This window comes from Thunnus albacares, chromosome 4, assembly GCF_914725855.1.
Source record: "Thunnus albacares chromosome 4, fThuAlb1.1, whole genome shotgun sequence".
In the NCBI taxonomy this organism is placed as follows: Eukaryota; Metazoa; Chordata; class Actinopteri; order Scombriformes; family Scombridae; genus Thunnus; species Thunnus albacares.
Genome location: NC_058109.1, coordinates 32,260,577 through 32,285,512, shown reverse-complemented (window position 1 = coordinate 32,285,512; position 24,936 = coordinate 32,260,577). Strand labels below are relative to the sequence as shown.

The 24,936-nt window shown below is 40.3% G+C and overlaps 2 protein-coding genes across 5 annotated transcripts in view; one reads left to right on the top strand and one right to left on the bottom strand.

The window, feature by feature from the left end:
* slc41a1 (solute carrier family 41 member 1) overlaps positions 1–13,134 on the top strand; it is a 28,514-nt gene extending 15,380 nt beyond the window's left edge. For all 4 annotated transcript variants that reach the window (XM_044349033.1, XM_044349032.1, XM_044349035.1 and 1 more), the window contains 7 exons: positions 1,686–1,830; positions 3,540–3,686; positions 5,767–5,914; positions 6,272–6,351; positions 6,602–6,736; positions 7,032–7,180; positions 8,261–13,134. In XM_044349033.1, coding sequence (XP_044204968.1) covers positions 1,686–1,830; positions 3,540–3,686; positions 5,767–5,914; positions 6,272–6,351; positions 6,602–6,736; positions 7,032–7,180; positions 8,261–8,446 — 990 coding nt within the window. In that variant the 3' untranslated portion in view covers positions 8,447–13,134. The remainder of the gene's footprint in view (positions 1–1,685; positions 1,831–3,539; positions 3,687–5,766; positions 5,915–6,271; positions 6,352–6,601; positions 6,737–7,031; positions 7,181–8,260) is intronic.
* A 1,414-nt stretch (positions 13,135–14,548) lies between these two features.
* si:ch211-112f3.4 (EF-hand and coiled-coil domain-containing protein 1) lies at positions 14,549–23,558 on the bottom strand. The gene is made up of 9 exons (XM_044350295.1): positions 21,951–23,558; positions 20,417–20,858; positions 20,167–20,301; positions 17,943–18,019; positions 17,469–17,610; positions 16,601–16,754; positions 15,392–15,508; positions 15,056–15,125; positions 14,549–14,956 (listed from the first exon to the last, which is right to left on the bottom strand). Exons 1-9 carry the CDS (start codon positions 22,552–22,554, stop codon positions 14,787–14,789), a joined length of 1,911 nt encoding a protein of 636 aa, XP_044206230.1. The 5' UTR covers positions 22,555–23,558; the 3' UTR covers positions 14,549–14,786.
* Positions 23,559–24,936: the final 1,378 nt, after the last annotated feature.

Below are 24,936 nucleotides of genomic sequence, written 5' to 3'. Positions count from 1 at the left end.
ATCTTACAGATGCCAGAAGTCAGAGATAATGCAGTAAAAGACAGCGCTCTTGTAGTAAAGATTGAAATAAAACATTTATTGAGTTTTAAGGTTCATTGTTGACATTTGAAATAGTTATTTGATTTTTTTGGTCTACATCATAACATTATTTATCATGAAGGTCTTTATCAAGGAAGTTATACGCTGATTTTATATGTGTGTTATAATACGGCAATTTACTTGACTTTTAGTACCATTTTTACAGAACGCATAATAACCAATTTAATTAATTTCATTTAAGTTTACAAGTATAAATAAAGAAAATAACATATCTGTACTCTTTGGGGGGTTGAAGAACCTCTGACTTCATTGTGTCCTACACTTGTGCCCCATTTATCCCTGTAATATTTTGTATATGAGGATGCACATGACTAGTAATGATGTTTCCCATCGCTTTTCTGTCCTGGAAATATGATCCTTATCCCCGACCTTGTTGCACATGCATCAAAAAACCTTTGAAAACCTAATGGGTTTGCACGGCCAAATAATCATGTTTTTCCTGCAGAGCTCAACCTGTTTTACTCAGGTTTCTCTTCATCTCTTAACTCAATAAAGGAAAGTTTCTCATTTATAAGACATTTCAGGAGGTCACATTACTGCCAAAAGCTTGGAACAATCAGGTTTGTGTGCTGTGTGTACAGTAAACACAGTGACTGATCATTATTGCACACCCTAGTAACACTCACATACTATATGACAGCTCCTCAACGCAAACTCTCATTGCAAATGATTGGAGGAACACAGCATTCAGACCAGCACTCAAAAAGTGACACACAATTCAAAGGGAAGAACATCATTAAAGTCGCTACACACCCACAAATCACCTGCACGTGTTTCTATTTATTGCCTGATCTGACCAGACCTTCAGCATGATATCAATTTAAATTGTAACAGGTGGTAAACATCTCCTCCAATAAAACTGTTAGAGGAGGAGATGTCAGTCCAGCAAAGGCTGAAAATAACTAGTAGATGAAGCAGACTGGAAGTTGTAAATTACAGATATACAACTTTTTCATCAAACACCTTGTATTTTATGTTTTATTTTCTGTTCATATTTCTTTATCTATATACCTATATGTATCCTCTGTATTTGATCAATATTTCATTTCGCCAAATTAACCCTCCGTTTGGTCTCAGTGGATCAGTCACCTCTTCTCAGGGTTTACCATTTGTAGTGGGCTGGTTGTTATGTAATATTTGGCGACTCTATAGTTCCTGGAACACTATAAACCAGTGCTGGCAGGGTGCTGACTCAACCTCCTATTTGGGGTCAGCGTGCATTCACGCTGGGTCACACTGGTGCTTCATTAAGGGCGTTATATACCGGAGCTTCTGAAGCTTTGTATCTATTACATGTTTGTGTAGTTTGATATTTGTCACGCTGTGACACTGTGTGATTAGAGATAGTGTTCCCCTAGAATTAAAAGCCAATAACTGTGAGTAAGTTAATGGATGAGGTGTTTTCTGGGGTCCATGATGTTAAATAGGTAACTGTAAATAAAACTAAATGCATAAAGGCCATGTAAGCTTCAACAGTGTGTTGAATTTTAAAACTGAGTAGGTGTAACACAATATCTCACATTCATCTGGAGTATACATGTTGACTGTAATCTATAGATGCATAAACCATGTGTGTTTGTATGCAGGTCCAGGCCACAGTGGTGGGTTTCCTGGCCTCCATAGCTGCTGTGATCTTCGGTTGGATCCCAGAGGGACACTTCAGGCTGGGCCACGCGGTACTGCTGTGTGCCTCCAGTGTGGCCACTGCCTTCATCGCCTCTCTGCTGCTAGGTATAGTACACCACCACACAGGACGTGAGGGATATTCACAGTGTAAACAGGCATCAGGCATGTCTGGGTTTCATTTGACTCTGTGTGCCAGTGCTAAAGTTAGCAAACCTGAACTCCAAATCTTGCAAGATAAATGCCACTTGACCAAACCTGCTCTCTAACCTTCTGTAGCCATCCAGGTAAATTAGATCAAGTTCATGTGTGTAGCCACAAATAGAGTTATTATTATTATTATTATTTGATATTCTGCCAGGCTCGCCCGATTCCAGCATTTGTAAGTGTTGGTATTTTCAGGGCTCATTCTGAATACTGTATGAAAAAATGGTCAAAATCTGATTTTAAAAATCAATTCTTCAAAATTCTACTTGAAATTGTGATGATGAAAAATACTGTTTGCTATGCAGACATTCTGTAGTATCACCATGTGTTTAATGACTTCCATTGACTCAAAAGCCAGTCTTTTGCATGTTCTCCCTATATTTTTGCATCACTTTCTATTAGTAGATGTACTGTACATTCTGAGCTGACCTCACCATGAGAGGACTTGATTTACTCATTGTAAACTGCAGTAAATAGTTCCCTGTTCCAGAACAAATATCTTCCTCTCAAAAATACAGTTTTTTCTGAGAAATTGCAAAAACTGCAAAAATGTTGAGCCTTAAAGGGGAATTCCACTGATTTTAAACATCAAAGTGTGTTTCCAGGTGTAAAGGAGGACTACTGCATGTGTGAAAAAAGTAGTACAAAGCCTTTTGAGGCTGTAGAGGGAGCTGCGCAAAGTCTGACAAATTGACTCAAGTGATGTCACTTGAGTCAGTGTGAGTTGAGGCTGAAGACTACAAGTTTGAAAACATAAAAAATCTGAAAGAAGTGAAGTTACCAGACCTTTGTAGCCCTCATCTCTGCTTGAGGTTAGCAGCTCCAGGCTACATTAGCTACTACTAGCATAACACACCAGAATTTCCGACCCCACTGTCGTTGTTCAAGTTGCATTGTGAGAATTGAGGGCACCAGGTTTTGAGAAGGAAAAAGGATGTGTGGAATAAAAATGAAGATATGTCTGGTTCTGCTGTATCGATTTTGGTACTTTTTTTTTCTTCAAACTGTGCAACAGAGTTGTACTGGCCATCGGGAGCACCGGGAGAAATCCTGGTGGGCCGTTCGCTATGTGAGCCGCTTAAGCAGTGTATACAAAAAAGAGCAAGAGCGATGCATCATCGGCCCAGCAGCAGCAGTAGCAACCCCAACCCCCCCTCCCCCCACCCAACACCCATCGGCCATGTTGGTCTGTGTAAAAGAAAAGGCCTGGGCCATTTTTTTGTGCCAGTCTGACCCTGTCCAACAGTGTTATTGGAGTGCAGTGCTAAATTGGTTTAGTTTAATCATCGTTCTTGTTATTGTTCTTCTCACTTTATTTTATATGTTTCCTGTCTTCAACTTTTTGTTTTTGCCTATTCCAACTTTCCTAATGGAAAACAAAAAAAATTCCAATCCATTTTTCTAGAAAAACTCCCTTTAAGACAACATTTTCCACTTATTCAGTCTTTTTTTCCCTCCCTCACAAGGTTAACCTGGAACACCGATGGTAGATGGTTACATTGTAGACCATTGCATATCACATCACATATTAACATGTAATAAAGTTTATGAAAGTGAAAGGGTCCTCAGCTGTCTTCATGTTGAGATGTTTCTGACCTGACATCCCACAGGTCTCGTCATGATCGGTGTGATCATTGCATCCAGGAAAGTCGGCATCAACCCTGACAACGTGGCCACACCTATCGCTGCTAGCCTCGGAGACCTGATCACCCTGTCCCTGCTGGCAGGCATCTCAACAGCACTGTACAAGGAGCTAGGTAATAATACACTCACAAATCACCTGACATACATTTAGTATGTAATGTAATGCTCAGTTAATGTGCTTAGGGCTCACTGGAGTTTTGTACGTCAACAGTTTTCAATTTATGTAATATCCTTGGTCTTCACTACATTCACATTAATTACAAGAACAGTACATTTTTCACTCATGTGGTGTCACAAACACAGCAGTCACAACAACAAGCTCCTAACTACTTGTAACTCCCAAATTACAATCAGAGACAGAATAATCTTCACAAAAGTCATACACCAATAACTCAATTGTGTCATCACAGTCACTAGATTTCAGTTTCAAAAGCATCTGTTACTTGGAAAGATGTTATCATAAATGGGAGCGGCACGTGTAGAAATGTGTGCAATGTGACTCTGCATCTGGCTGCGAGTGGTAAATAAGGATGAAAGCCGCCCACACCTAAGCTTACTGTGTTTTCAGGGCGAGAAACTCCACAGCTATTCTGCTCTATTGTTAGATACAGTATGTGATAATATCTTCACCACCACCACCACACCCAGCCTCCCTAAACTCCCCACTGTTCCATCGTCCATACCACAGACACACAGATGGACAAACACCAGAGTTGCCAGAGAGAGAGATTATCATACCAGAGGCTTAAAATGATTGTATTTTAGGAAAATTATCATACGTGAGTCATAACCAAGAGAATAAATAGGTATAAATGTTTAATTTCAGAAAACACTGTCTGCTGCTGCTTGCGCTGGTTGCAATATTTGCTGCGTTCATGGACACACCATTAAGTCCCACATTGAAGATGCATGGTCACAAATACGACTCAAAAAACATTTCTAAATTACTGATGTAAAATATATTATCAAAGGAGGCATATCGGAGAAAAAGACATGCATGTTAGAAGCTATTTAGACAATATGATGTTTAGATGTTGCTCTAGACATCTAGGCTACTGTTCAATATGTTGAGTCTTTCCTCTGTGCTGTAGATGTGAGTTTTTAATTTCCCACAGCACTGGAAGGCAGCAATAGATGCAACTTGCGGGACATAGCAGGCATAGGTTGCCCTGTACTAATACTAAATTTCACAAAATGATCAAATTATTGTACTTTATGGGACTTTTAGCATCATTGATCGTACATCGTACAGAGGGCAAAATTATTGTACAAATATGATAATTATCATACATCTGGCAACGCTGACAAACTCTTACACACAGTGAGCAATGAAAGCATCCTCACCAGAGTGTGTAGTAATTACATAACTCCTCCCTCTGTCTGGAAACTTTGCAGTCTTACTCAATTTAAATACCACAGTGCGGTATTATATTGAGCTTATTTGGGTTATTTTGGCTCAAAAACACAGCGGTCGTCTGTGTGTATGTACACAGTCTGTCTACTTAAATGTTTTGTTTGTGGTGGATCAGTTCTCCTGTTGTGTCCATGTAGCAGTAATACTGCCTCCTAGAGGCTAGACCAGGGACTTACTGTCAGTCCAACCACAGTCCTGTTCAGTTACACTATATTCCTTTCACTTAAAACTGTTTTTGTATTATAGTCAAGATTCAAAAGTTTTTACCTGGTGCTTTTATATTAGACTTAAGTCATTTGAGGCTCTCATACGTAAATTTTTACATTGTTCTTATATTACATTATTATGTTATGTATCAAATTATTTATTTTTATTTTCATAAAATCTGGACAATTACTAGACAAATGAGATTTCATTCTCGGCTTCAGTGCTACATTTTCCATTGCGTGACACAAATTGTAATTTGGCAGGAAATCTACTGCTTTTCTTTGCAAGAAACAACAGGAATTATGGGACATGCAGTCCTACTTTTGAGGTACACTAATACTGACAAATACTACTGCTGTGGGGTACGGATTTCCAATTATCCTGACCATGATTTCATTTTTTTGCTGCTGATTATACATGGAAATTGCAAGGTGACGTTAAAATGACTCACAGCACAAAACAGAAACATCAAATAATCACAGATGAAGTATACAGTAAGAGTGCATCTAAAGAAATTATCCACAATTTTCTTTGTTCAGTGTGTAAATCCACCTTCTGTTCCTCCTATACAGAGTTCAATGACTATGCCAACCCGCTGGTGTGTGCAGTGTTTGTGGCGTTGTGCCCCCTATGGGTGCTGATAGCCAGGAAGATCCCATCCACCAGAGAAGTTCTCTACTCCGGCTGGGAGCCCGTTATCATCGCCATGGCCATCAGCAGGTAGATCACACAGGGATCTATTCATGTTATTTACCTTTATGAAATCAGAAGTCACAGAACTCAGACATTCAGGCTTTAACAAACTATTCCACTGCTTATCAACATACTGTATGTCAGTTATGCAAACTAAGGTATTTTCAAAAATACCACAAGTAAAAAAACAATGTTTTTGCATTTATGTAAAATATCATATATATGTTATACTTCAAAATCATATAAGTAAACAAAATCTACACATCATTTCCTGCAGATGTCCCAGGTTCTTTATTGTGTGATGGATCTAATGTATTTCCTGTGTATAGATGACATTCAATGGAAAACAGTGGTTGCAGTTATTCACTCTTGTCTGTCTTTTAGTGTTGGTGGTCTGATCCTTGACAAGACTGTCACCAACCCCAACTATGTCGGCATGGCTGTCTTCACTCCAGTCATCAACGGTGAGTAGATTTTAGAATTAGATGAAACTTTAATGATGTCTTTGGGGAAAGCGGCCACAGCAGCAGAGAACATAATAAGCTACAGAAAGAAAATCTGTCCTAGTAGTAAAATTTGTATTTATAGCTGTTCATGTTGTTTATTTCACATTCAAAAATAAAAAACAGCCAGAATTGGAACTTGTATTAACAATATTTTCCATGTTTTCACCCTGTGTGTGTGTGTGTGTGTGTGTGTGTGTGTGTGTGCCAGGTGTGGGAGGTAACCTGGTCGCAGTTCAGGCCAGTCGTATCTCCACCTATCTGCACATGAATGGTCTACCCATGGGGGATCCGAACCCCACCCCCAGGAAGTGCCCCACACCCTGCACCTCATTCTTCGGCTCCAGTAAGTTACCGGGTGGCTGCGGAATGTTCCGCCGTTTTTCTCCCTGTTTTATCTCATAAAAACAGATCTTTCCATGAGTGGCATGACGGATTGAATTTAGCAAAAACCACAGTGGATATTAACAGTGAACCATTTGATTTAATGTAAATTGTGTTGCTGAATGGAGCTTTAAAGTAAAAGAGCACAACCTTAGTTTATCTCAAATGCAGAATTAACTCAGTTACATCTTATCAAATTCCTTTTTTGAAGTAAAGGTATTTGACATGTTAAAAAGTAATCCCTGTCTCTCTTCCAGGTGTGAACTCTCGTTCAGCTCGTGTGCTCTTCCTGCTGGTTGCCCCAGGTCACCTAGTCTTCCTCTACACCATCAACTCCCTGAGGGGAGGACACACCACCCTGACACCCATCTTCATCACCTTTTACCTGGCTGCTGCACTACTGCAGGTACATACACATACACACACACACTTACCTTTGGTTCCTTACTTGCAGGTCAGAATCGTTGCATTGTGGGTGATGTAGGTTCCATGTTTTGACAAGAAAAAGGAATGCATGGAATAAAAAAGATGATTTCTCTGATTCTGCTGCATCAATTTTGATATTAGAAAAAAAAAACTGTTTAAAGAACCTGCTTATACTCATAATATGCAAGTTAGGTCCCAGTGAGGTTAAAATTGGTTGAGTAGCATCTCAGGATGAAGCTCCGTGGGCATTTCTGCCAGTAGCCTCTATTGCATTTAGCTAGCCATGAAGTTGAACATGCTTCAGTAAATTCTCCCCCCCTGAATGCAACCTATGAGGTAACGTTAGTGCTTCTTACAGTGCCATGTCGGGCAGACAATAAGCTCCTTAAACCAAATGATTGCAGTGCTTTAAAGAAAGACTGTATAATTTTTCCTGAACTGTGGTCACTGTGGCCACAAGTGACAATTATGGGATAATGGTAAATGCTAAAACATAGTGTAACAGTAGCACAGATAATAGTCGACAAGTTGCTGAACAGGCTCACTAATGTCAGTTACATGGCAGTTGCGAACTTAAGTTTGTTAACAATAGGTATCATTAGCCACCATGGGCTACTGGTCATACCAAAACAAGTAAGGTTGTAGCAGCAAAGTGTATTGAATTGAGCAAGGCTGAGTTATAGTGTATGGTTCAACTTTTCATCAGTAAGAGGAATACTTATGTTATTTCCTCTTTCAAAAGTTAATGATATAATATTGCTTCAAATAGCATGCATTTTTCCAGTTTTTTTGCAGAAAATTTCTAAGGATGTAAAAGAATGGCTAGAACTTGCAAACGTTATGGGATTGTTTTTATTTGCATTAATTCTTCTGATTGCAAGATCGTGAACTCTGGAAGGAACTGTTTTATAGGTTATAAGCTCACAATCTGCATTCAGAGATATTCCCTCAAAACTGACCTGTCTGCATAGTCAGTAATATGAATCTCTCATTCATTAGCTTTGTGAGAAGATTAAAGCCTCCGTGGATCCTTTACGTAATGTCTGCTGTTGTCCTGTAGGTGATCATCCTCCTCTACCTGGCAGACTGGATGGTGCACTGGATGTGGGGCCGTGGGATGGACCCTGACAACTTCTCCATCCCCTACCTGACTGCTCTGGGTGACCTGCTAGGAACCGGCTTCCTTGCCCTCTGCTTCCACATGCGCTGGTTCATCGGGGACAGAGACAGCAACGCGGGCAACTGAATGCACGCACAGACACACACACACACACACACACACACACGCACGCACACACACACACACACAAAATCACATTCGCTTGCACGCACGGACAGTGACAAATATCACCTGTATGCCTGAACCTGATCTGAAACTGGACAACATTTAAAATGAAAGGGCTAATCTCCTGAAGGACTCTGATTGACAGTATAGTGCTCTTGTAGGGCAGTAGTGTTTCATCTTCAGGATATCAGGACACTGATGCACCACAGCAGCAACCCAGAACCACAGCAGTATCTACGTTTCACCTTAGAAAGGATGGAAACACACATATCTCCACCTCTACCACTGAACAAAACTTTACCTATGATGGATCCAACCCCACAGACTCCACTTCTCCTCCTTTATTTTACTTAATAACAGAGTCCTACTACTTTTGTTATATTGACAATGATTATTATTGTTGGTGAATAATGCATTTGATATGAATCGATATCTGTTCTATGTGAGGGGCCAGTCCTCATTATTTTCAATGGGGACACTAGCCCTCCTGTTTGTAAAGATCAACTTTTAACACTTGAAACCAAGACAACAAAAACACAGAAAAAAAAATACACCCAAACATGCCTAGAATGCTTAATCACCAAGTGCTATGTCATATATACAGAATGAATATTCTATGAATTGCAAATCTAATATGTCTCATTTCTTTAGTAGAGTGCATAGGGCTGCTGTAGCTGTTCTCTCTGTTTTGCTTTGGCCTTGCGACAGCAGGAAACAGGGTTGAGGGGTGTTACTACAGGGGACTGGACCACAAACGTAACAACCTAAATCCCTTTTTGGCGCAGCTCACATCAGCGGGTGGTTTAATTTGAGTTGGAACAGGGACAGGAAATCAAGGTTGGAATTCCCGCCCTTTGAGAATTTAGAAGATCAGACCTGAGGTCAGATGGCAGTCCAACAAATGCTTACGTCAACCACTACAGGAACGGATTTACCTCTGATTCTGTTGGCAGTTGAGAATCGCCTATTAAAGCCTATTTAAAAGTTTCTATTAATAAGGATTGTGTGTTCATTCACACAATAGCCTGTCTTTTATCCTTTAAACTTCCTTTAGAGTCCACAAAGGTCACGCTACTTCCATTTTTTTGGCCCAATCTACTAAATACTGGCATTCTGAAATGTCCGGAGTCAGAAACAGAAATGGTGGAAAATAGTATGTCGAAAATGGCCAGACAACTGTCGGTTAGGAATGTGTCACTGTACCTGACACACAAAAACCCACACCTCACTGTTGCAACACACTGTGGGGTTTTTTGTGGACACTAGGAGGTTAGAGAGGTCTTATTTTGCTGCGGGCTGTTCCAGGTGAGAATAGCACCAGTCCCCCTGTCTGAAACCATCTTCCAACTCTCTACTGGAGCAGGCTAGTTGTTGTTGTTGTTTTGTTGCCCAAGCAAGGCTTACAGTAAGTGACAAGAGGCTCAACATGCTGCCACGCACTGGAACAACCCTGCAGAGCTCAGCCAACTGAACGGCATTGTGTTCACACATGGTGTGAAAGTGTGTTAAGTGGCCTTAGCCAGGATGTGCTCACCAGAGTTCAACTGATACAGATGAAAGGTTGAAATGATCGCTGATAATTTGTGTGGATATTTGATATCTTTATATCTATGATTTGACCATTTTGATTCTCACAAAGCATTTAGGACAAAGTTGAACTCTAAATTTGAGGTTGGTTAACAGTCACATTATCTGACCAGAGGAAGTTGTGGTAAACCTTTAAAGTATCCAGTGTTGCTTTTTATTCAAAGATCAGTGTAGTTCTTGAAGCTGTCTGAGGGCCCAGTCAACCAGCACTGATAAAGGCCCGGTCACACCAGTGTTCAAAACAGCAACATTCGCAGTAAAATCAGTTCACTCAAGTGGAATCAACACAATCAGTGGATTCGCTTGCAGGGGCGCAATTGTTTTTGTCAAGCTGTCTTGAAAGTGTTGACCTTTGAGGGAATAGAGAGTCCAAAATGGAGGATGCTACCATTAGCTGTGTTGCACCATCCACTTTTACTTAACCTCAGTTAGAGTATAAACAGCTTCACAAAAGAGGAATGTTTTGCAGACCATTAACAGACAGGAGTTGATGGAAGAAATAGGTCTTTTGAATAAACCTCATGAATTTATTGTCCTGTTAGTGACCAAGCTAAAGAGATTGTTAACTGACAGTTGGAGAGCTTTTATCTCCCTTAAGTAACTCTTTATTTAATAGAATTATCTATAATGCTGGTAACAAAACGCCAAGGTGAATTAAGTGGACCAGTACAGAGAAAATTGAAAGAAACTATGTGTAAGAGCTATCGTGACTTACTAGTCCTAGTATGTTTCCGGTTAGCCAGCATTATCTGCATAGGCCACATACCTTTCGTGTTGACTTCAAATCTGATGAACTTTGGCATGATGCTTTTGGACAGTAGTGTAGCGACAGGGAGGTGCCTGTCATATTAGCCATGTTACACTATCTAATTTCATACGTCTCTGCTCTTCAACAGTCAGCAAGCTTCACCTGCTTCTCGAGGATGCACAATTAATTTCACAGTACTAGTTTCTGGTGTGGCTGGGCTGAGGTGGGTTTCATTACAGGGATTTTTTTCAGACGCTGTAGAGTGAGTTCGTGTAAAATTCTCAAAAAATGTGCTTTTTTTCTCTGATCACACATAAAAATGATAAAATAACTAATAATAACACAGTTATTATATCTGATTGTGGGGGATTCTGACCGTTATTGGACAATGTTTAATCAAAGGGCTAAATCTTAGTGAGGCACTGATCTAACGTGCCCTTTAACACACATATCTGCCACCTGTCTTTTTGAAACTCAGCTGATCTGAGCTGACTGTTTTTGAGGGCTTACAGGTGAGGAGGAGAATGAAAAGGAAGTTGTGAGTGAAAGAAACTGCAAACAGCCATTTTGACAGACTGTACCGAGTACAGATGTCGGCCCAGAGGCAAAGCCTAGTGTGTTAGGAGTAACATGCATGTGATGCTTGACTTATCTGCCGCTTGTCAGACTTCTGTGTTGTTTCGAAGGGGCCAGCAGAATGCATGTGCAGGGCACATAGTGTGAGTGTGCAAAACGTGATTATTTTATGTTAAAAATCTTTTGTTGTGAATGTGACTGATTTTTAAAAATATGTCAGTTATGTTCAAATTGTGATTTTTTTTTTTTCTATTCCTTTCCTCCTTTCCCTAATCGTTTTAACTCTTTGTGATTATTGTTTTGTGTCATGAATATCATCAAGAAGACAACCACTGTAAAGATGAAGCAACTACTCCGAGCTGGTCAAATGTACAAAGTACTGTAATCTATAAAACGGACACCAGAGGGCACCGCAGGGATTCTTTTAACTGTACTACTTCTCTGTGCATCTCTGTGTCCTCTGGATTTAAAACAACATATATACGTCCACTCAGTGTGACATTTATTTTGTCTTCTTTTCTACAGCGTTTGACTTGTTGTAAAAGTTGCATCCTTCCATCTGTTCACTCTCAGTCTGTATCCTCCACTCTTACTGACCAGGTGCCAGCATTCTGCCTCTATGTCAATGGAAAGTTGTGAATACTTCTGTCAGGGGGCAGGTAATGCTTTGTCTATTTATTTTTAGGAGCACACAAAGCAAATTGTACATACTATATTTATTCTATATATAAGGTTGTTTATTTTGTCATTTCATTTTGACTCCGTTTCTGTGTCACCATGTTGTTGTCCTTTTTCTCTTCTCCTTTATGTTTTTCTTTTCTTTGCAAAAGGCCAGTAGAGCTTTTTTTGGCGCTTGCCGCAATAGAATGGCGGTGAGGCAAATGAATAGCACGGTGCCTAATACACACTTCACACATATGCACACACACCCTGTTTCACACAGGGAAAGCATACTTATAAGACATAGAATGGCCTTAACCTATCAGAGCCAAGCTCAACTCAGAGTAACCAATCAGGAGCTTGGTTCGCCACAGAGTAGCGTCTCTTTAATTAGCTTTGATTAATAAAAGATGTACAGTGAGTTGATTATGATGTGTAATGTAATAATGACTTTATATGATGCAGTGGTGGAGAGGAGGGCTGGGAGCATCAGTTGCAAGCTTTTGTTCACACATTTTTGCAAAAATGAGGACTTGAAGGCTGAAAGAAACCTCAACAGGTTGGGTTTACAGGGCATCTGAAAAGTCTGGAGTCAAGTTAAGCACCAACAGAAGTAAGATTTCAACCCATAAACACACCCCAGAAACAACAAAAACAAGTGCAGCATGACAAAAATGCAGCGTCACTCCCTCTGATTCCAGAGGTTTCCCCTTGTATTTAACATGCCCAGCCTTTAAAACCCTTCACCCATCTACTGCCTTGTTGACCTCAGTGCTTCAGACCCCCAAGCCCCTCAAACTCACAGGGAACCAGGATGATCCTCAGGCTGCCGACATCCACATCGAGATTGAGCCTTTGATTCAGACACTAAGCTTTGACTTCCACCTGTCACCCTCAGATCTGCTGCATGTAATGATTAATGATGTAAAAACATGTGCAGTGTCACCGGGGCTGAGGTCTTTGCATTCTCTGTGTGTTCTTCTTGTAAAAGCCCTCCCTCTGTGAGGCTGGAGGAAGGCTTTCTCCCTGCAGGACTTTGTAAATTGCTGGAAATAAAGGACTATATTATTTCATATCATTCCTCTCTGGTACTGTCTGTTTCTTCTGAGTGTGCAGATAATCTGATGAGATGTCTGCACCTGAGTTTACTCAGGCTTTGCTCAGGTTATCCTCCATTTAATTTGTAGACCACAGATCTTTAAATGTACAACAGTAAATCATAACTAACTTGTGACGTTATATAATGTTTTTTACATGCAAACACAGCAATTTGTTTACATTTATCACATTAGACATATCCACATGCCAAGTCCAAATGCATAGAAAGCTCCACAGATACAACAAATCATAGAAACTCAGAATAAATCAGAATCAGTAAATCATAAAGTGAAATATGTAGTAAATAAGTAGAAAACTGAGGGAAATATTGCAGAGATATGGGAAAAAACATGGTGGGACAGCAGGAAACAGAAAAAACAGCTATACTGTATGCTCCCTACATCCTGTGGGTTTAATGTGGACTTTTATGAGAAGGACGCCACTTTTTCTTTACATACTTCACATGTGTATTTATATTATTTTTATCCCTCGATCCCTTTTTTATCCTCAGTCCTGTGATATATTGTACCTGTGGAGCTTCCCATGTATTTTGACCTTGGGAGCTTACAACATGGAATGCTGTGTATGAACAAACACAGATGAGCTCTATTTGATTTACTTATTTGTCACACATTTGTCCTGATGAAGGTAATTCGACTTATTTTGACACTTACTTACATCAAATTAAGACTGCAGAGCCCTCTTCTCTTAAGACTTGATGTCTTTGTCCTTCTTGCACCAGAGGTATTCACATGACTTTACTCATTTTAATCTAATACAGATGAACCAGGCATGAAGGCAGATGTTTGGATGAAACTAAAAGAGCTGGTAGAAAACTTGTAGTCCACATAGTCCACTCACCATGTTATAATGACTAACATCAGGCTCATAGCCAAACTTTTGGTTTCAGTCTTTATCTAATTTCATTTATAATTTAAAAGATTTGGGCTATATTTAAGAGATGAAAATCTGAAATTGTACCAAAAAACTATGAAAATAAATGAATAAATTTAAAAATGCATTGTGTGTTTTGTCTATTTCCCTCCTTTATAATTCCCATTCACTCAAAACACAATTTTACACATTATTAAGTCACTGCCTCGGTGTAGATTTACCATGTAAAATCCCCAAATTTATATACTGTACAGTCTCTGGTTAGACCTTAAAGTTCATCCACTTACAATGTATATATTTATTGCAACATATGTGTTTCCAGATCCAACTGTGTGTGGCTTTGAAGACATGAAATAGTGTTTGGTCTGACCAGAAAAACACCATGTAGCAGAAACCTGCAGAGTCTGCAGACAGTGAAATAAGACTTTGACCTCCAACAATGATGCTGAAGACAAGATGTTTCATCATGTCTATGTTGTTAAGCACAAAACAAAGAATTGGACAAAAACGTTTAATCAATACAATTAAATAGATACAAAATAGAACACTAGTACATTAAAGAATATAAAATTTATGTTTAAATATATTTAACCAATTTCAAAATCTGGGATATAGAACTGTAGAACTTCTATGGGTGCAAAAATAGCTAAAGAGATAAATGGAGAAACAGAGAAAAGAGCACTTCAGCACTTGTTCTGTACCATTATAGATACTGTAGGTGCCACAGTAGTAGCTTAGTTAACAGGAGATGAGCAGAGGGTTGACACCGCTGGTTTGACACCCTGAAGGTGGAACCAGGAGGTTCCCTCCCCTCTCTCCCCCTCCATCATCCTCCTCGTCTGCCAGGAGATCACTGGAGGATAAGCGCATGCACAGGGCGTCAGCTACCTGCAGGACCTGAGATGGAGCTGAGTAGGGAAATAAAAAAGTACAAAGAGAATGCTAAGCAGTGAGCAACACTAAAACATTGAATACCTGGACAACTGAAATATTTAAAACACACCTACCATCTCCACTCCTACTGTACACATCCAGAGTGTCCATCACAATCTTCCCCAGCACCCTGCGGGACACATTCTAGAGAGAGAAAGAGGGGATTTGGAATTGTTTGGTGCTCTATAATGTTACAATCTGCTGCAAAAAAGAGGAATAATGAGCTAAAATCATGTTGTAAATGTGACTGTTTCAGACTAACTGTCCTGGGTGTAGCCTGCTGCCCAAAGCATCCAACAATACATTACAGTGACCTGGACAAGCAGCAGAAAATCAATGGCTGGAATAAACACTAGATGGCACTGTAGAGGTGCATGTGCGTGAGTGAGGTGAATGGTATAAAATGTCACCTTGTTGCGTAGCTGCAGCAGCAATGTCAGAGTGTCTCTGAGTTTTTCCTCCAGTAAAGACAGATGGGTCTTTTCTTTCTCCTCCAGCCTTGTCTTGTCCTCCTCTTCCTCTGTCCTCTAGTAACAGGAGTCAAGTGGGTTTTTAAATCTTTCTTCTGTACTGTACTCCACAAACATCACATTAACATTTTATGACCTTGTCAACACAATAGCCCACTAACAGATTAATGAGCGCAGTCTAAAACTACACATTTCAGAGGGCAAACTAATCACTTGTTACAGTTCCTGAAAAGTTGAGTTACTGTCAATTCTGTGGACCTAACATGTTTATATCAGCCACACTGACTGACATGTTAATCAGAGAGAAGAAAGTGATGAAATCAAAATATATAAAGAATTTGCTCTGAGTTTGTCCAGAAAGAAAATAATTGGAAAGGAGTATGGAGTTCAACATTTATGAGATATGACAGCTGCTCTGGAGGCAGAAACATGATGATGGTTGATTTAAAATGGTTGAGGTCTAAGAAATAAACTCAAGTTATCAGCAAGGACATGTGGCCACACATCCTCCTCATCTACGACTACTCCTGACTGTTTTTCTTTTGTTTTTGTTTTTTTGCTAGGCATCAATCAAACTTTAGGTTATCCAGCTAAATTAACCATAATGTACCATAATATGAAACAATGAGGTTCTTTAAAAGAGGACTCCACTGATTTAGCATTACACTCCTATAACATTATTGGACTTGTGAGGTCTGGTAACCTCACTTCTTTCTAACTCCACTAACTCACTTTTTTCTTTTTCTTTTCACACAGCTCCCTCTGGAGACACAAAGGCTTTATATAACTTTTTTCACATATGCAATAGCACTCCCAAACACATGTAAACAGTCTTTGATGTGTAAAATCGGCAGTGTTATCTTTAAATGACTAATCTGATAAACCACATTACTCATTAAAGTGGTGTTCCGGGAACTATGGACTTAACTTGTTTGTTACAGTTTTCTTTGATCAGGCTGCCGCTCAGACAAGAAAAATTTATTCGCTGTTATTAAATTATTATTATTTAATTCTTAATCTGACATTATGCCTCCAGAGCTGTTCTGCCTTCAACAATATTTATAGCCTCAGTCCCCACAAAAACCCATTTGACATGGTTATAAACCAGGCATTTTAATCAAGCTTCTCATTATTGTCTCTTTCACCCACCTTCTCCTCTTCACAGCTTCTGCAGCCTTCTGGATGCTGTTGGTTTGGTTCCTTCCAGCTGCAGTGCTCCCTGCTGTCCTTAGAAGTGCTGATGAGGTTTTTGTCATGCAGGCGGCTCTGAGAGAGCAGCTGATGGACTACGTGCTTCTGACATCTGGAAGAGGAGAGGGGAGAGTTACAGGTGTCTGTGAGTGGATTATTTGGAAAATCTTGGATTTTTGTAAGTTTGCATTTTCTCACTTTTAGCATAATGGTGGTTATATACTGTAGAAGCTAGGATACTGTGGTCCTGTTAACATGTGAGGTGGGAATTGTTTCTGCAATAAAAATGAAAGTGCAAAAAAATGCAAATGGATTTCCAGCTTGCTAGGCTGAGAAATGGCTGTAATGAAGTTCAGCTATCATATTTGTACATACAATCTCACACATCAAAGAGTATTTTGTTAACCTCAGAGACTAACAGTTATATTTTAATTAATACTTTTGTTCATTCATTGCTCAATCTGCTGTATGTTTCGTTCCAGGGGGCGGTTTCTTCCTCTGCTTCTATCTGCTGGGAATGAACAGTTGAAGGCTGAATCATAGCTTCGCCTTTGATATTTCCACACCTGCTGGGAATGAGCAGTTGAGGAGCTTCTCACACAAGGATTAAACAAAGGAAAAGTGTCACACAGTGTACATAGTCATATCATAAAAGTATAAATTTCCAACACGTTAGCACAGAGAGATAAAGGTATCTACTGGATATCCGGGGATGATTTGGTACTAATACTACATATCCTGATGAGGTCATCAGTTTACAAAACAACCAAAAACTAAGAATAGTCCTTTACGGTTAAGTAGTAATATGTGTTAGAAATCAGCTAACCCTTTGCCACAGCTGTGCAGTCGGCTGATGTGCTTCTTCACCTCCAACAGGCAGCACTGTCCTTCCTCCTTCATCCCCCTGTCATCCTCCTCTTCATCAGAAGCAGCTCTCCCCTCCACTGCTCTCTGCAGACACTCTGCATCTGCAAACAAACCAACTTTTTGCCTTTGCTCTCCAACGACAACTTAGTGTACAAGACTCCTCACATGTGTACCGGTGTAGATTGGTATTTTGTAAAAAAAATATTAGCAGTGGTTTAATGTTCTGTTGCAAAGCATTAGTGAATGAAAAATGTTCTGTGTCTCCTACTGCAAAGCTTGAAATATATCAGTCACCCATGACAAACATGCTGAATATGAGCAAATGTGTGTTGCAACAAGTGTTGCAAAATGTTGCGCACTATTGGGAGAAAAACTATAGTTCACACTCCTGAGCTGTGATTAGCAGTCATTAATCAGTTTTCCAATCACTCACCTGTCTTGCTGCAGGTCTCTTCTCCGACTGAGTAAGTATGTTGACGGGCAGGGTCAGGGATGCAGGTGCAGAGGGATCTGAGGGTGGTAAAGGTAGAAAATATTCCTTAAATATCTTGCCAATTATCTAATACTTTGAACCAATTTTCCTTCATTGATGCGTGTGTGCGTACTCCCTTTAGCTCGATTTGCAGGCTCGGGCCTGTCTGATGAAAGCGTTCCCTTTTTCATGCTGCTAGCAGCAAAGGCTTTTTATGTAACACCCCAGCTTTGTTCTTTATTTTGGCTACCGTCTCATAATAACACACACACATACAGCCTGTCCTACAGGAGAAAACCGGTGATGTTTCAGATCAGATTTCAAATCCACTTATCAAATTCCAATCCTTTCGAATCCCTTATCAAATCTTATTAGGTTTACCTTTCAACATTTGCAGGTAGCTAATGGTTAGAATAACTACAACTCAAATATGTCTACTCACTGTTTGTTGGCAGAAACACAACAGTTTTTAATGGCAGCCTAATAAACGTTCACAACCTGTAGCTACAATCTGAAAATTAGATGAGCAGCATGAGACATGAAGTGTTAATTAAATGTATCTGACACATTTAATTAGCATCTCTAGCCCGCAGTGCTTCAGAATTATGAAACTCATCAGATTCAAATGTTGACATGATAAATGATGAGTCAAAGTTTAAATGGGAGATTTTTAAAGTGACTGAGGTGATCAGCTGATCATGAGTCTCCACTCTGTGACGGTTGTTCAGTGGTGTTACAGAGTGATGTGTCTCTTGACTCACAAACAATCTTTGTCTGAATACAGACACCAGCTGCAGAGAGCACATTAATCGGACAACATGCTAACTTTTTATTTCAGTTGTTACAGAATTAACTAATTAGCAACAGCTGATCTAATCTGCTGGTGATGTCTGTCATTTTAACCAGAGACAGCGACAGTTGGCTAAAAATGAAGCCTGCTACCTGTGTGCTTTCCATTTGCTCTTTGCTAATAAAAGCATGAAGAGCTTCATTAGCATCAGAGCTCTACAAATGCAGGTATTTTGCTGTGAACTGGACCCAAAATGGAACGGCTATCAGAACCCATCCCTAACTGAGAAACATGTCAGACTACAAAGCAGTCATAGCTTGTAGTTTTTTCTGCATGATGTGCAAATGTGATGTGGCAAGAGAGGCCAGAGACAAACTTCTGACTGGTGACCAACCATGGTGTCTGAGGCGTCACAGAGTATGTTGTAGATGTTGACAAACTAGGCAGGAGAAGGTAAAATATTCAAACATGCTAATCTTTCCATCTGAGCTTTGTGGGGCATCCTACATTTAGAATCAGCTGTCTTCCACGACACACTACATGAGATTAAATTCTACAACTTTCCGTTGGATCAGGCCATTTTCAGGCTAATATAATGTATTCTGATCCCGTCCTGAGACCGCCCTGTGATGGAAAGATAATTTAGTCGTTGAAACACACACTGGGTGCTGTTATGTGTTTACCCTTTCTAATCTGTTAGTAAGAATATAATCTGCCACTTGTCGTATCATGTTTTGCACATTAAAACGTACCAACTCAAGCTCTTGATCTGAAGGACATACATTGAATTCAACACACTCTGAAGTGACTTTAATTCCTTCCAGATTCTAAATATGTGGCTCTTTAGCTGCTTAATACTATGTTCACCAGCTAGTTGCTAACTTTGTCTGTCAGCCGTTTGTTGCTGGGTGCTCAAACATCTGCCTGCAGCTTCACACAAGGTTGATGAGAGCGGTGAGAGTGAACCAAAACAGTAAAGGCTGTAAAACCAAAACAACAAGCTGAAAGATGCCAGAAACAAGCTTTAGAGTTGAGGGGAGGTTTTGACTATTTTAATATTTGTTTCTTTTATGTCAACTGTTTCTTTGGCATTCTTCAGTGCAGGTTTGAACTATCTCTGATGCATTGTGGGTGTAAATGAGTCGAATCTGAGCACAATCTGGTCACTGTGCAGGTTTAGACAGAGAGTCTTTGTTAAACATTAATGCAGTGGTATTTGTTGGAAACCACATTAACTCCATCTGCTTTTATCTCAACACTCCGATTCTGATTGAGTGTAACTTAACCTGTTGGTTTTAATGTATTGAATTTCAAATCAGTAGAGCACAGAGGCAAATGATGTGTAAATAGATGCACAAACACACTCCTGCATGAGACCGCACACAGTGTTTGTACCTGTACTGGTGCAGTTCAGTCTCCAGCTGGGTGATCCTGGACTGGAGCTGCGGCACAGACTGGGCCTGTTCCTGGATCATCCGAACCCTCTGAAGCCCCAAGCTCAGAGCCTCCCTGGCCTCCTCCGCTCGCCTCCTGATGGAGACCATCCGAGATCATCAAACCATTTCTCTAATATGTATACATTCTGCCATTTGAACATCATCCAGTCAACTTTATGAAACTCTCTGTAATAAATGCTAACTCCAACCTGATCTGAGCGTTCTCCTTCCTCAGTGCAGACTCCACCCCCTGCAGCTTGCGAACCTCCTGGTATGCCCATCGCACCTCCTCCTCTAGACGTTCATTAAATTTGATGGCCTCCTCCAGCTGCCCATCACGTGAGGAGCGGATCAGCTTCAGCTCCCTTAAAAGGGGGTCTCTCATATCCCGTCTCCTCACCAACCTCCTCACCCCGTCTCCTCCAGCAGCACTCAGCTGTCCTTTAATTCTGAGAGTTGGCACCAGTTTTCCCTGTACGAGGGTGATGGAAGTTGTAGGAGTTGAAACAGTGGATTTAAAACCGGAGGGAGAGGGGAGGGTGCGGCTCCTCTCCCGTCGAAGGGCCACCTCCAGGGCCAGGCAGCGAGCATCGCTCCCCTGCAGCGCCGAGCGGAGGTCCTCCACCAACTCCCTCAGAGCTGCTGCCTCCTCTGGAGAAGAAAGAGACTGTTAAACTTGTGGTGAAAGTGAAACCAAATCACTGCTCATCTCAAGTATGTATGTTTTTTCTAGGATAAATATTGTGTTAAACACAATAACACAGAACAGGATCAGACTTTAAATGAGAGCAAGTTCTCTGTGCTCTGACGTTTATGTCCCAGCTGTAATACTTCAATAAACCATCAGTGGTTAACTTAAGTATTTTATATTATTTTTTCAGTGACACTAAGTACATTTACTCAAGTACTACACACAAGTACTGTACAAGTTTGAGGCATTTATGCTTCACTTGTTTATGCTACTTTATACTTCCACTCAATTTAGAGGGAAATATTGCATTTTAAACTCCACATCAGTTATCTGGCAGCTGTAGTAACTGGTTATTAATTTACATACAAAACATATGGTGATAGTATGTAGTGGCAAAAACACCATAATGTAGATTACAGAGTAATTTTTCTATGTTGAATACTTTCACATAAGTGACCTTTTGACTGCAGGGATTTTACTTGTAATGGAGCCTTTTAAACGTGTTATGCTGCTACTTTTACTTTAGTAAATGATCTGAATTCATCCTCCACCACTGTGCTTTTCAGAGCATGTGATACTGCACTGCAGTAGAGCAGATGGAGCAGGAGATGGAGGAGGAGAATAAATCAGGAGTGAAACTGAAATAAAGTGGAGAAAGTAACGTGTTGCTAAAGATAAAAAAAAGAAATAAGTTTCTGTATTTGATTCGAGTATTAATTCTTTCCTCCACCCTCTACACACTGTCTCAAGACAACTGATACTGCTCTGTGTATCTCTAATCAGTGAATAACGAGTAGATTACAGGTAGGCAGTCAAATTAGTTTATGAATAAGAAGAACACGACTATTATCTTTTACAACTAGGGTGTAACCCAGAGTCCACGGTCCAAAATTGCAAGTGGGCCACAATAAGTTCCAGGCTACAGCTAGAATAAGGTAGCAACAGAATCATCCCTGAACAATGTCCTATTATAATGAGTCATATTTTAACCTTAATGTTTTGTGAGGCATTTAAATACAGTAAGACATACAGTATAAAACACACATCAGTACCTGACTCACGGTCTTCTGTGGTTCGACTTTTAATAAATCTGTGAACTGGTCCATTCTGATCCCTCGTAAGATCAAAACTGACACATTTTCTCCGCCTGACTCGCGGCCACCGGAGCCGGATCTGTCGCTCCACCAGCTCCGTGTCCTCAGTAACGGGCATTCGCCAGGCACAGTCCCCAGTGCCTTTGCGTGTACTGCGCACACGGAAATACCCACACAGACGCGAGTGGAAGTCTTTAAAGGACAGCTGGCAGGGCAACCCAGAACATACATCCCTAAACTCTTCGTCCTCTTCATCTTTCTCTAAACCTCCAGTTTCTCCATCCACAGTCCTCTTTCCTTTCTCGGCTCCGGTGAGCCCCAGCACGGCGCAGAGCGCAGTGAAATCCTCCGCCGACACCGTATCGTCCCGGTTGGTGTAAGCAAGGTGGTGGAAGACCTCCTGCAGGTATTGGTCTATTCCAGTGGCCAAGACGACGATTTCGTTCTCCACGCCGGGATCGGGGCAGTGGTGATGGGCCAGTGCGCTCCGTAGCCACTCGCTTTTACGCGCTGCTCGCGGCGAAGGCTGGACGCACTGCAGAGCCGATGCGGCGCGCTCCATGACTGTACATAAATGGACTTTCTCCTCTAGATGTTACCAAATAAAAATCTGGTCACAGGAATTAGCACCGGATATGGTTTCAGTCTTGAATTAAACTGAAACGCTTTCCGCTGGGCTGCAGCGTAATTCTCTGGTAACCTCACCTTAGATTCCTTTCCGGCGCATCAAGTCTAGATCTGATCCCCTCGGGTGAAAAAAAGTCCCAATCCACCGACTCCACCCTTTTTGTGCACACACTCCAACCGCATGTGTGTGTGTGTGTGTGTGTGTGTGTGTGTGTGTGTGTGTGTGTGACTGTACAGTACCAGTGAAGTGCTTTTCACAGTGAAGTGAGGCCAATGTTGGCGCTGTGGTCGCTTGACATTACAAAAAGTGGATCACAGCTTTCCAAGCTACTGATACTGACATATCAAGTGTTGCCACAAAATACTGTAGTTTACAAACCATATCTCTCTCAATGTTCCACAGATAGTACTGAGCAATCCATCTTGTCTGATAAATGATCATCAGATGAAATGTAATGTAATGCCCAGTAAGATTTTGCTTATATAAGTGGGTTTGCAGGTTTTGGAGATAAATGATATCATCTGCAGGGATTTAGGGCTTTGCTGAAATGTGACATAAACAAACCATAACAGTCCTGAATGAGTCATGGTGGGTTTCAATTTGCACCTTAACCAGAATGAAGCTTAAGTGGAGCTGACTCACTACCTGTGTGGCAGCAGCAACAAAAAAAAGTAAAATGACTCCTGATATTTAATCCGACTCCATCCATCGCCACAAACATACAGTCACTTGAAAGTCAAATGTGATTTTTTTTTTTTCCAAGGAAACTGAGCAACTCCCAGCGGAAATACCTTTCCCCACCCTGACCTCACCACTTGTCACACACCTGACAGCCTAAACAAAGACAGCATCTTAGTTTCACTCACCTAGGCATGACTAGACCATAATTATACCACATGAATAACCCTCCACTGGTACACTTAAATATCGTGTTACACACTGGAAATAAATTCATGCAGCAGAACTAGTGCCAAAACAATTTATCATTAAAAAAAAAAAAGTCAATTAGTTAGTAGGCTTGTTTGAAACTGAATAATTTGAGGACATCATCTTTAGCTCTGGGAACTTGAGATGGACATTTTTCATTATTTAAGGACATTTGTAGATACAAATTGCATTACGAAAGACAAAAAGGCAGCTACAATGTATATAACTATATACTTTACTTAAAGTCCAACACATGCAAAAAAGCTTTGCACATATCTACCATAAATGCTCTTACTGAAGAAGGCACAGATGAAATATGCTGTGGTGAACATGGACGCACACAAAACCTGGAAAGAACATTCTGATAGATTTGGGTGTGCAAACTCTTATAGTACTTTCTGACATTTTGTAGATCAAACCATAATTGGAAAAATAATTAACATATTTATTTGATTATGAAAATAATCATTTTCAACATCATACTGTAACATCACACTTATTTAAATCACAGTCTGCTGCATTCAGAGCTGTACAGTCACTACTGATGACATGTCCTCATTGTTCTACAATTACACATAAATTGCACATGATGAGTCTGGTCAATATTCTTACTGTAGATTTTACTGTTAAAGGACAAAAAAAAGGACTACTGTAGGCTATATTATTTTTCCATTAATTATATTCCCAGCATTGTAGGAATGGCTTTGAAAGAGCATTTAGACCTACAGACAGGGATATCAGAATTTACAGAAATTTTATTTGAATATTTGATCAGTTAGGAGTTGTTAGACATTTTGGAAAATATGCTCATTTGCTGCCTTGCTAAGAGTTAGATGACAGGATTGACACCACTCATATTTGTGTCTCTTAAATGAATAATGAAGCTACAGCCAGTAGCCGGTTAGCTTAGCATAAAGACTGGAAACAGAAACAGCTTGTCTGGCTCAGTCTCACAGTAACAAAATACACTTAACAACACCTTGCATTAACACAATACAGTACGTCTAGTTTGTTTAATCACTACTGTAAAAAATAATGGCCATAGCAACATAGCTACCATTCATACACCTAGGTTACATGTAAGACTGCATTATTTGTGCTTTAGAATGTAACCACCATGAAACAATCAGAAAATAATTCATTAATGATAATAAAAAAAATCCGTATCTCAGATTCACTTCTTTGTTCTCGCTACACCGCTGCTTGCTCTCTTCATTCACTCTCTAGCTTGCTCAACCACTGCTGCTCTATCTCTCGTGCTCTCAGCTCGCTCGCGCTATTTCTGTTTCTCTTTTTTAAAATGAATCGGGAAGCCAACAACAAGTCTGGCTTTACTTTTAACGTTATCAACTGAAGAGAAATGCCCTCCCCTTGTCCTAGTAATGACTT